The following is a 13398-nucleotide window of genomic DNA, read 5'->3' on the forward strand; positions in this document are numbered from 1 at the left end:
CTGACCCCCGCTGGACCTCCAGGAACTTTTGGCCAGCTTGGGGGGGGCCTCCTGACCCCCACAAGACTTGCCAAAAGTCCAGCGGGGGTCCGGAAGGACTTCCTGCCGTCCAATCGTGTTCGTCTATGGCCGCCGCTATTTTTCGGCGCCATTTTGGAAAATGGCGCCGGCTGAAGACAACAAGATTCAGTAGCAGGAGCCCGTTCCGGACCGCTGCCGTTCCGGACCGCCGCTGGACCCGCAGGTTATTTAAGTCATTTGGGGGGGGGGTTCGGGAGGGTGGGAGATTTAATTTAAAGGGTCGGGGGTGGGTTTTAGGGGGTTTTAGTGTGCCGGCTCACGATTCTAACGATTTATAACGATAAATCGTTAGAATCTCTATTGTATTGTGTTCCATAACGGTTTAAGACGATATTAAAATTATCCGTCGATAATTTTAATCGTCCTAAAACGATTCACATCCCTACTGCCTACATCATCAGTGAGTTACCAACTTTATTTCCTCTGAGCTGTTTCCTGGAACCAGGTACTCGCTCCTCGAGGGCCTGCCTCTATTCCAGCTTCTGTGTCACCTTCCAGGAGAAACCGCTGTGTGAGTAACTTTACCATCGAGGCTCTATACCAGAACTCTGTGTATGCTCCACTGTACTCACTATCTCAGTTTTCTCCACTACAGCACAGCCATAGAGGGAATCGCTGTTCCAGTATCCTGAGGAACCCTAGCCCAGCTGGGCTTCATCTCTACTCGCTACTGCCACCTCTGGTGGCTTCTCAAATCTGTCTAATAAAAGATATAACTCTGTGTTGTGTGTCCCAAAGCTGAGCCTGACCTGTGGCCCCTCATGGGACTTCCCCCCGTGGGTGCGGTCAGCTGCCACAGTGTCCAAGGGTCCACCCAAAACCTTACAAACAATAACACCTTTGACTGATTATGTTATTGAGTTTAAAACCTTGTCCTTAGAACTACATTGGGACCTGGGTTGCCTGCGGGATATTTTCCTAGAAGGTCTTAACTCTTGCATCAAAGACGAATTAACAGCACGTGAACTCCCTGATACCTTGGGCTCTCTCATTGACTTTGCGGGATGAATTGATCATCGACTGCATGAGCATTCACAAGAGATAAAAAGTCCTAAGAAGAAGTCATCTGGAGTTCCTCGCTCTTGTTCAATGCCAGTTACTCAGACCGCTCCTGCACCCAATATCGAGTAGGAAGAACCAATGCAGTTAGGCCGCAGCCACCTTATGTTGAAGGAGAGGCATTATTGAAAGAGACTTGGCCTCTGCATGTACTGCTGACAACCTGGCCACACGGTGCCCTCCTGTCCTATCTGTCCAGGAAACTTGCAGACCTAGGATCCGCCGGAGGACTCTTTCTAGGTCTAACTTCTCCATTTCCTCCACTGACTCTTCCAGACTCCATTATTTCAGATGCCCTCGAATTCCAAAAATTAGCCCTCGTAGACTCCAGGGCCGGTAGGAACACACTAAAGAGCTTCTCCAAAAAGCTGGACAACAAGTGAAGTTCTATGATGCCCATCACAGAGCAGATCCACAGCTATAGCCCGGGGACAAAGTATGGCTCAGTACATGCTTCATTCGTCTCAAACTGTCTTCAGCTCGATTTGCACCCCGGTACATAGGACCTTTTCCTATACTCCGTCACATGGGTCCAGTCATGTACAGCTTGCAGTTACCATCATCTCTAAAGGTCCATAACACCTTCCACATCTCTCTTCTAAAACCACTCATCTTATTGGAGTTTTCTAAGAAGACACCTGAGCTGCAACCTCTCTCCGCTGAAGAGGACATTACCTACCAGGTAGATGACATCCTTGATGTGCGGAAACATGGAAGACACTGGGAGTACCTTATATCCTGGGAAGGATTCGGACCAGAGGAAAATAGCTGGGAGCCTGCAAGCAACATCCTTGACAAGGAGCTGATCAGACAATTCTACCTAGCACACCCAGGAAGCCAAAACCCCCAGGGAGGGGCCCTAAGAAGGGAGGTATTGTTGTGTCCGTCGGTCGCAGATGGCTGCGACCTCTCATGCTCACCTCTTTTTTCCCTGCACCGTCAATCATGGGAAGAATGGCGGCTTCTGCCAACCAACGCCAACCTCCCCAGCATCCCCGGAATGACGTGAGCGCTGCCGACCACCATCTTACTTCCAGAATCACCTAGGCACGTGCAGGGCCTCCTTTTGTATACATCATGGCGGAAACCTCGGGGGCATCCCCTCCTGATGATGTCAACCCACTGATGTAATTAAACTGACCAGCCCACTGCTAAGATGAGTTAGCAAGGAGTTCTCTCATTGTTAAATCCACTCCACTCTTGGATCTCCTGTTCCAGTATCTCCTCGTGGCATTCAGACGCTCTGGGTAACTGCTCCACAGGGGCCCTTCCGCATTTTGGCTATCCGCTCCTCGGAGAGCCTTCCTGCCTTGGACTTCACCTGACCTACTCCTCGGGTCTCTCTCTCCTGGAACTTCCTTGTGTGAGTACCTTCTTCAGTTTTCTATACCAACACTGCTGAAGTCTCTACAGTGTACTCCGTGCCTTGGGCCACTACCGTTCTTCAGCATTATCACTGCTACATATCCTGAGCTACAGGGTATTGCTGCACCTACTCAAGATCCTCTGCTTGGTTCCTATATCTCAGACCTCATCTACCTCGTCACCTACAGTACAGTGATCCTCGGCATACCCCGCGCTATGGGCCACTACCAGATCTTCACTTCTGAGGTATCTTCACCAGCCTGCAGGAACCTCCTGGTGTACCCCACGCTGCGGGCCACTACCAGACTTTCTCGTCTTCAGTACCACTGTGTTTATTGCATTTCCCATTCCTTGGGTTATGCCTTATCTTTTCTCTCTAATAAAGTCTCTCTCACGGCTGTGTCCTACGTCGCTGAGACCACGCCCACTGATAGTGAGGCTCACGGGGCTCCTCCCTGTGGGTGGAGACATCTCTCATCTCGGCCCAGGATTCACAATTTCCTACAAAACCATAACAGTTTAATTTTTCTTATTCTTTTTTTTGTTTTTCTTATTATTGTTAATAACCGCATCAGCAAGCCTGACAACGTGCCTTATCCAACCAAGGCCATCTGGACTACTTAATCATCTATGGTTTTGTTAATGAACGTTTGTTTTCAAATGTGTTTTCAAGGTTAATGTTTTCAATAGAAGTGTCTGTCTTATCCCGTTAATGACTCGACAGCGGCCGGTGTTTCGTAACTAAGGTGCTTCTTCAGGAGCCAATATGTGGAGAGGAAACACCTCTGTACCGACTGTGAAGTGAATTGAGACATGGCATCCTAGCAGAGGAACAGGAAATAAATTATATACATTGTTGCAACAATTCTTGGGCACAATGTTTCCTCTCCATATATTGACTCCTGAAGAAGCAACTTAGTTGCGAAACACCGGCAGCTGTCGAGCCATTAACGGGATAAGACAGACACTTCTATTGAAAACATTAACCTTGAAAACATACTTGAAAACAAACGTCCATTAACAAAACCGCAGGTGATTGAGTAGTCCGGACGGCCTTGGTTGGATAAGGCACGTTGTCAGGCTCGCTGATGCGGTTATTAACAATAATAAGAAAAACAAAAAAAAGAATAACAAAAATAAAACACTCAAAAATTGGTTAACTAACGAGCGTTGAGGTGAGTGGTGATGTTTTGACGATATTTTATGCTGTACCATCACTCTGTAGTTTTCAAAAATAGTTGAGATACCCAATAAATAAGAGTTTGAGAGAGAGAATTGAAAGATTTCCAAATGGTTCAATTGTCTTTAAGTTTTGCTAGCATTTTAAGCATTTCACACCATGTTCAAATTCAACCTCCATTACATATTTCCTACATAAATGATATGCAACTATGTGTTTCTTGTAGCTCTTCAGCTTTTTCAGTGACCTTGGCACCCTATCGCTTGCCTTTTTTTAATGTCAACTGCAGGCTACATCTCTTTTTCTTTCAGATAAATATCTTTGTGACTGAAGTTCTTTTTTAGGCAAGAAGAATCTCTTTAAAAACAGCAACATCTTTTCTGTAGGATGATCATCACATAAATTAAAGACAGGTACAGTATATCCTTTCACATTTAGTTCAGGTTTGTCTTGTAAAATGAATTTTTATTATTACAGGGAATGTTAGCTTGTCAAACAACTTAGTGATGGTCAGGAAAGAAGAATGATATACTATAAAACTTTTAGAATAGGAACAGAATACTGTTCTTTATGAATTATGCAATTGTCATAAAATCAGCAAGGCGCTGGCACCAAAATAACTTTAACATGCACTTTAACTTTAGTAAGTGAATTGGTCTGATCTGACTCCCACTAGTAAGAGCTTATAAAGAAATGCCCCAACCTGTCACCAACATAGTTTGTGCTGGGGATCTCAATCAGGACAGCTGATATAGGATCTGCTTCTGCTTCTGCTGCTGGCTGCTGGGATGTTTAGCTCAGCCTCACGGAAACAGCACTCAGTCGAAATAGGGGACCATCCTTGTCCCTAGAAGAGGACAAAGATTGTTTGGCCCTAAAGGCTGAGCAGTGGCTGGGAGTGTGTCTTGCTGCTTCAGATCTTCCTGTGCTCCTCCATTGCTTCCATGTTCTCCACATTAAAAGGGCTTAAATTTGCATTATTTAGTGATTTAATGCAAATTAATTAAGCCCACAATTTGTAGTGTGATTGGTCTATATGGTCCTGCTTCTTCACAGTATTTTTTCCTAAAACTGTGAGGTGATCTTTTGGGCAGAGAGGTATTAACTAGTGGTTTGAAGTAAACATCTTCATGATAAATGCATTGCTGCTAATAGGTGGATTTATGTAGCTAGGCTAGTTTCAGGGATGGCTAGCCATGCTTGCTTTCCTCATATATAGAGATCAGTAGTCAGTAGGCCATTTAGAGGAGTAGTTATCCAGCTAACATTAGCCAGATATCTTGTCCTGTATACTCAGAGGGATAAATGCCCCACTGCATATACTTTTTTAAAGTTATCCCGCTACATGTATCCTGCTAACTTTAAAACCTAACCGGCTATGTTTCGAATTCAGCTGGTTAGGTTTTAAAGTTATCCGGCCTTGTGTGGCTGGATAATTCCCTACTTACCCGGATATCTTTAAATGATATCCGGGTAAGTAGTGCTGTCAGCAAAAAAAAAAAAACAACCTAAAAATATACAAACAGGGCTAGCAGCTCTACTCTTCCCCTCCTGATCCCCAACTTGTGGATATGGGCCTCTTGGGCCTCATACCCCCTAATCACCAACTTCTCCTTATGCAGGTCACTGGGCACCTTCCGACACATAAACACAACATTCCCGGTAACATACATCAGATAGCAGTGCTCTTCCTTTCCCCAATCCCTCCCACCCACCTGCAGCATGACTAGTCCTGCTCGCAACCCCCCCATCCATCCAGATCCCCCCATCTCACCCCATTCAAAAAAAAACCCAAAACAAACCCTGCCAGGAGCGAGGTCTCAACTCACCTGCTCCTGGCGATCCAACGCTGCTTCTGTCTTCTAGTGCTGGAAGCATAAACTACCCATAGTGTACAATTTCATTACTAAGAGTAAGGTTACTTTTCTAGCGCTGGCTGTGTACACTGACCACAGCAGTTCTAGTCACCCCATTTCAAGAAAGACATAGTGGAAATAGAAAAGGTACAGAGGAGGGCAACAAAAATGATAAAGGGGATAGAGCATCTCACCTATTGTTACGGACGTGGACCCTTGGACCGATCGGAACCAAATGAAGAGTCGTTGAATGAGGCGACAACGGAGGTCCCGATCGGAAGGCGGCAAGGACGGAGTTGAGAGAGGCTGGAGGAAGATCCGGGAAAGCCCTATGCGACCAAGGGCCGTGGCAAGGAAGGATGAAGCGGTGGAGCTGGTACAATGGTGAGGAGATCTTCGCCCTGGAAGCCGAGCCTCCCCCGAGAGGAGCTCGTAGGAGTTCGGCCGCTGGGACTTAGGAGATTCACCCTGGAAGCCGGAGTCCCCCCAGGAGGAGCCCGTAGGGACCCGGCCGCTGGGACTTAGGAGAGCCCGTGGGGGCGGAGTCAGATGGAGTCCGAGGTTGTTGCTCACCAGTCCGGAGTCGTGTACCAGAGAATCATCGCTTGCCAGTCCGGGATCAGAAGCCAAAGGATCGCTGTAAGCCAAGGCAGGGTCCGAGAGCCGGGAGTCGTCGTAAGCCAGTCCGAGGTCCAGAGCCAGAGGGATCACCGTAAGCCGCACCGGGGTCAGAAGCCAAGAGTCGTCGTAAGCCAGTCCAGAGTCAGAAGCTGAGAATCACCGTAAGCCAGTCCAGGATCAGGAAGCACAGGGAAGCAAGAGGATCAGGAACGCAGCAACTGGAGACAGGGTAAACCTGGGAACCTCGTTGCAAGGCAATGTCTTGGCTGAGCTGCAGGGTTTAAATACCCTGCAGCGTCTGACGTCATCCGGAGGCGTCCCCTGCCTTTTCCCGCGCTGGCCCCTTTAAATTTAGAGCAGAGACGCGCGGCCAGCCGCCGAGGAACGCCGGCTGCTGCGTCGCAGCGAAGAGGACCCGGCAGGAGTGAGTGCAGGCCCGGGCGAGGCGGGGAGACGCCGAGCCTGCGGTGGCTGAGGTCCCCGGAGGTCCGGGGAGCGCGGGCCCAACGCGGGACCCCGATGGCGTGAGTAGCGATTCTGGGGCCGACCCGGAATCGCAACACCTATGATGAGAGGCTATGCAGGTTAGGGCTCTTCAGCTTGGAAAAGAGACAGCTGAGAAGGGACATAATAGAAGTTTATGAAATCAATAATAATAATAAAACAAGGATACATGCTATGAAATTAACAACCAGCAGATTCAAAACAAATCATAGAAAGTTCTTATTTATTTATTTTATTTACAAAAATTCATAGTCCGCCTTATTATCAAAAAAACTGTTCAAGGCAGATAACAATCTTAAAAAGTACAAAGCAACAAAGCAGTAAAATCACACAAACATCAACATTCATAAAATCAACACATAAACACTTCACTGAACAGATATGCTTTTAAACCTTTCCTGAAGTACTTATCGTCTGTCTACACTATTAGTAGAGTTGTGCTTCAGGTTTTTTTATTATGTCAGGCTTCATTTTGGGGCCCCCCCCCCTGCGGGAATTTCGTTTTTCCCACGGTTTGGGGTTTGTTTTTTTCGGGGGCCCCGATTTTCGGGTTAGTGCACGCTAACTCTGCCATGTTAGTCGTTGAAATTGCCTAACTCGGGAAAAACGATTGCACATCCCTAACTATTAGCACACTATCAAGATGTGGAATCTTTTGCCAGAAGATGTGATCAAAGCAACTAGCATAGCGGGTTTTAATAGAGGTTTGGACTAGTTACTGTAGGAAAAGTCCATAACACATTATTAGCCAGGTAGATTAGATAGGTGTTGCTATCCTTAGGAGTACGTAACAATCTAGACTGGGCACTGTCGCAGACAGGATGCTGGGCTTGATGGACCTTGGTCTGACCCAGCATGGCAATTCTTACGTTCTTACTTTTGGTAGAAACTTCGGATGGATGCACAGCATTACCCTATTGTGAAAGAATTGCATATATGGGAGATAATGTACTAAAGCCTGAAGCTAATTGACTTTTCTGTCTGATGTTACTGCTACAAAGAACATTACATTCTATTTTAGAAACTTGAAAGAAACTGACTCCAATGGTTCAAATGGTGGCTTCATCAGTTGTGCCAGAACCACATTTAGATCCCATGACATAGGTAGCTTCACAACTAGAGGTTTAGATTGCCGTAAGTCTTTCAGGAACTTGAAAACTAACATGTTGCGCTCGGTGGATGGGAGCGTCAGGGGGTGCTCCTAGGCGCGGGACAAGATGTGTGCCCCTATGGTTAGACTAGTCCCTCTGGGTGGACACGAGGAATCTGGAGAGCTGGAACCTTCACCAGACCTGCACACTCTGGAAAGACCACCAACGCTATGGTGGTCTCTGAACGGTATTATTGTAAATAATATACTGAACATATTATTGTAAATAATATACTTGTATTTAACTATTTTATTACGTTTACCTATTTGTACAGCATAACCTTTGTGTGTCCCCCGTCCCCCCCCCCAGTTCTATTATCAGTTTCATTGTAAAGCCCCGTTGGCTACTTTGTGTTCCATGGAAACCGATGTGATGTTTTCTTAACGAATGTCGGTATACAAAAAACTTTAAATAAATAAATAAATATTTGATCGCCTATAAGGAGTCCAGATCTTTACAAAGTTAGATCTCCGAGGTGCATACAATCTTGTATGGATCTAGCCAGAGGATATCTGGAAGACCACTTTCAATAGAAGGGACTGCCATTACGAGTACGTAGTAATGCCTCTTGGACTTTATAACGCCCCTGCGGTCTTTCAGCGTTTGATGAATGAGATCTTCTGGGACATACTATACTCATTTGTTATGGTATATCTAGACGATATACTGATCTTTTCCAAAGATCTGAAGTCCTACCGCTCACATGTTCATACAGTCCTCCGACGCCTCAGAGACAATCATCTCTACGCAAAATTAGAGAAGTGTATCTTCGAGCAGACTCGTCTTCCATTTCTGGGCTACATTATCTCCATGGACCCTGAGAAACTCCAAGGAATCCGAGATTGGCCCCAGCCCATAGGCTTCTGCGCCTTACAAAGATTCCTTGGATTTACAAATTATTACAGGAATTTCATCGCGAACTAATCCATGCTAGCTGCTCCACTTACGACCATGACAAGGAAAGGTAGTAACCTTCAAGTTTGGAGCCCCAAGGCTCAATCTGCTTTCCACGCCTTGAAAGAGGCCTTCTGCACCAGACCCTGTCTACGTCACCCAGATCCTAACCACCCCTTCGTTGTCAAAGTAGACACCTCTGCCATTGGAGCAGGGGTGATCCTGAGCCAATATTCCTCCAAGGGGGTCTTAGTTCCCTGCTCCTTCTACTCACACAAATTTTCTCCCGCAGAGCAAAACTACACGATTGAGGACCTTGAACTCTTAGCTGTAAAACTGGCTCTTCAGGAATGGCGCCCCTGGTTAGAAGGAGCACAGCATAAGTTCACGAACTTTACAGACCACAAGAACCTCGAACACTTAAAGGAAGCCCAGCTATTGAACCCCAGACAGGCCTGCTGGGTGCTGTTTTTGAACATTTTAACTTTGAACTCCATTACCGTCCAGCTGCAAAGAACACCCGAGTGGATGCTCTCTTGAGCCCGAAGATACACCCGAAACTCCTAGACATATCATCAACCCAGCTTGCATAACCCTCACAGTTACCAACACAGTGCCAGCTGGGAAGATGGTGGTCCCACGCCATCTCCGAGAGCGCGGCCCATGACTCGAAGTTGGCCGGCCATCCTGGCCGGGCTCGGACCCTTGAGATGTTAAGAAGACATTACTGGTGGCCTAGCATGATTAAAGACTCCCGCAGTTATGTGGATCATGCCCCATCTGTGCATAGCAAAAACCTCCAACTAGCATCCTTGGGGACTCCTCCAACCTCTTCCAGCTCCCACTGAACCCTGGCCAAGCATCTCTATTGACTTCATCATTGATCTGCCCCCATCAAAGGGCAACACAGTCATTTGGGTTATCATCGACCGCTTTTCAAAAATGGCCCACTTCATTCCACTACAGAGCCACTACTTTGGCTCCTGAATTGGCAAAACTCTTCCTGAACAATGTATTTTGCTTACATGGATTACCCAAAGAGATTGTTTCTGATCGTGGACCACAATTCACTGCCAAGTACTGGAAGTCCTTGTGTAAAAATTTTTATATTACCCTGAATCTGACTTTAACCTACCTCCCTCAAGCAAATGGCCAGGCCGAGAGGACAAACCACTCCCTGAAGACATTCCTAAGATCCTACGTCAATGATCAGCAGGATAACTGGTCCAACCTCTTGCCATGGGCCGAGTTATCCCACAATACCCACGTCGCCTCTGCCACTGACATCTCTCCCTTCTCCGTAGTACTGTATTTGATCGCCGCTTTCGATACCCTCGCCTGCAGCCCAGCCTACAGCACAGACGATCCGCCGACTCTGGAACCAAGTCAAGGAAAGACTGGGTCAGGCTGCCGAGAGAGCCAAACGCTTCACGGATGGTCATCGTCGCACTGCACCCCAGTTCCGGCCCGGCCAGAAGATCTGGCTGAGCACTAAAAACATCAAACTACGTCTTCCTTCACAACGTCTAGCTCCCAGATTCATCGGCCCATTTCCGATCACCCGACGTGTAGGTGCGGATTCCCATGGAGGTGAGAAGTTGCAGCTGGTAGGTAACCGCACCTTCGCGTCGGGTGATCGGAAATGGTCCGATGAATCTGGGCCTCTCGGCTTAACAATACCTGATTAAGCACGCAGAATCTCAAGTCCCTGAATCTTACATTTTCCACTGGGGAACAGTTGAACCAATGGGATTAAATCAAGAAGTGCAATGGAATGTATTCATTTGATTGATGATATTGAATTGAAGATCTCAACAATACATAAGGTTTGGGGGCGTGACATATGTGAATGACGTTTTGTGGGAGGTTATTCAGATGGGGATTTAAAAGGTGTGGAGTGGTCGAATGCGCAGCCACGGCGGAGAAATAAAAGTGGTGAAATTTAAGTTGTCCAGGTTAGTAGTTTGGATTTAAACAGTGAGGTGTTAGATTTTTATGTATCCTAAGGTGGGAGTCATCTAACGGATATATATTTTGCTGTTTAAAGCTTTTGAGTAGAAATGGCGGTTTTGAATAAAGACGGCGACAGGCAGAGTGTATCATGGTTTGTGATTGAAGAACAGAGTTGGTAAACCTGGGATAAAAGAATAGCTGTTTCATTAAAAGAGGTGAATGGCAGTATCAATGGTGATTTGTGTGGTGATATATGAATATGGAATTTAATGTGACCGGGTAAAATATGTGTTTAAATAATTGTTATTTCTGATTTAAAATGGGTTTAATAGTTTATTAAATAAAGTTTTTTAACGAGGGCTTAGTATTAAATAAAGAAGTTTTTAGATGTGGAGACTGATTATTGTATACATTTTTATGATAAGAATAGGTGGATGAAGATTGATATGCTAAATGAGATATGAAGTTGGATGATCCCTGTACATGAAAGAAGGCAGAGATTTATTTATTTTTATTTAACACTTTTATATACCGATATTCTTGTAACAAGTTACAAATCACTTCGGTTTACATTGTAACAATAGCCATCGCATAAACGAATGCATTACATTAAACAAGAGATGTAGCAAGTTGATCCCCTGATGAAACCACTGGTGAAACAGGAGTCTCTTGTCGGGAGCATTTTGAAAAATAAAGAATATTAAGGAATGTTTTAAGGGAGATTTGTGAAAAGTAAAGAATATAAGGGAATGTCTCAAGGAAAACAGCTTTGAAAAATAGATAATAAGATAAATTGAAGATTTTAAATGGTAATATATTGTACAATATGTATTGATATGTGTATTGTTGTGTATGAATGTGTGGTATGAATGATATTGGTACATGTAATATGATAAATAATGGTGATATAATATATGTATGATATATGTTTATGTTTAAAAATGTGATAAATATTGTTGAGGTATATGGTATATGTTCATTTGCATCATATGATCAGCTATGTATATTTAAGCAATACAAGAGATATATTTTCACAATCCAATAATGATGGCAATGCTGAGATCTTATTGTACATAAGTCATTTGTTATGCCAGTACACTCTAGTGCATGTCTGGATCTTAGCAACCAGAAAATGCTCAAACGTTCCTTCATCTTATGTTAGCTGTGTTACATAAAGTAGATACTTTGCACTATTATCATTATTTGTTATGCCTCCAAGGAAGTTCTAAACAGAAAATGAAGAAAATCCTCCCACAGAAAGCCTGTTGGCTTCAGGTTTGTAGCTATTCCCACTGTATTATTGCTCAGTTAGATGCAGGATAATTTTCTGGCTCGAGAACAGAACATAGGATTTATATTGGTTGGTGCATGACTAAATGAAAAACAAGGACTACCTGACATTTTGCAGGAGTCAGTCTTGGTGGTTTTATCACATCTCGGCAGTGAAGAAACTGAGAACCAAATCTTTCTTTCGGTGGGTTACAGTTTTTTTTCTTCAGTTGCTGTTTCCTGTGACTCCTAATCCTCGGCACCCTTCCTGGGCAAGACGGAGTGGAAGAGGCATCATCTTTCAAGCTGACAACTTCTTCAACACAAGAGGAAGATCCCTCTATAATATTATCTAATTTGTCCATTTCTTGTCCTTTCTCAGTTCTCACTAATCTCGCCTGCACTCAGTAGTATCTTCAATGTATTATAAAGCTTATTATGCAGGATGAAAATCAAACAGTAGAGTGGGGGGAAAAGTTGTTTTTCAAGAAACACGGTGGTAAACTAAAGAAAAAAAAAAAGAAAATGAAGTAACTTGTAAGGACATATCATGGATATTCTCATTTAGAATCCTTTAAAGCTCAGTCATAGGTATATGAATCTTGTTACCACAACAAACAGAGAGGTTCCAAATGTCATGGCAAAATGTCAAATGAAATCTAGAATGTCTGGGAAAAAAACACTGAAAGATGCTGTCACAAAGGGATCACTGAACTCTCCCCAAGTTGTTGCATATGAAGGATGAGTTTTACTGTGCAACAAAAAAATCTCTCTCAGCTACCCTAGTCCTATATGTAATGCCCCCGTGCTTGGTCTTCATGCTTTATGGAGGCAAGCAAGTTTGTTTGTAAAGGGGTTCAAAGTATGTTGACTTTGACCCTTAATGGAGGCAGCTGTTTCTTATTTTCAGAAATCACTCATTATAGTGCATTTCAGTTTCATACAGCTGGTGTAATTAATTCACACAGTAATGGCATCTCAACAAAGTGTATTTTTTTTTTTTTTACTGGATCTTCTTCAAACTGGGTCCTGCTGAAATTATACATGCAAATTAGCCTTTAAGCATACTCTGTGGTTCCCTTCTTACTGCACTCTGAGAGCAGCCTTTATTCTCAGTCTGTTTGGCCCTGTGCATTCTCTGTACAGTTCATGCCAAGCTTCTCTCCATACAGGACGTACAAACAATTTATATTTAACTTCTGTTCATGAGAATAAGGTCAGCAGAATATTCTCTTTTGGTTTCCAGACTAGTGTAATCAGTCTTTCTGCACTATTCCAGTGCATTCCAGTGCAGGAGGACAACTTCTCTCTTACCTTGCAGAAGATTGATATAGTAGGTAGGGGAAAATTATAAGTTTAAACAATATCCAGCCTGAAGGAAAGAATGTGTGTATTCCCCTCTTTGGGGACCTCCCAGAATGCAGGGGCACACAGTGTTCCCTGAGGGTCACTTTTCTCACCAGTC

General features: G+C 44.5%; 1 protein-coding gene across 1 annotated transcript in view; it reads right to left on the reverse strand.

Moving 5' to 3' along the window:
• The window catches only part of LOC115080307, a 32144-nt gene extending 19646 nt beyond the window's left edge, over window positions 1-12498 (reverse strand). The window contains exon 1 of the mRNA XM_029584461.1: window positions 12059-12498. Within this exon, the coding sequence (XP_029440321.1) occupies window positions 12059-12298 (240 nt within the window). The 5' untranslated portion in view covers window positions 12299-12498. The remainder of the gene's footprint in view (window positions 1-12058) is intronic.
• Between the last annotated feature and the right edge of the window lie 900 nt (window positions 12499-13398).

This window comes from Rhinatrema bivittatum, chromosome 1, assembly GCF_901001135.1.
Source record: "Rhinatrema bivittatum chromosome 1, aRhiBiv1.1, whole genome shotgun sequence".
Taxonomy (NCBI): domain Eukaryota; kingdom Metazoa; phylum Chordata; class Amphibia; order Gymnophiona; family Rhinatrematidae; genus Rhinatrema; species Rhinatrema bivittatum.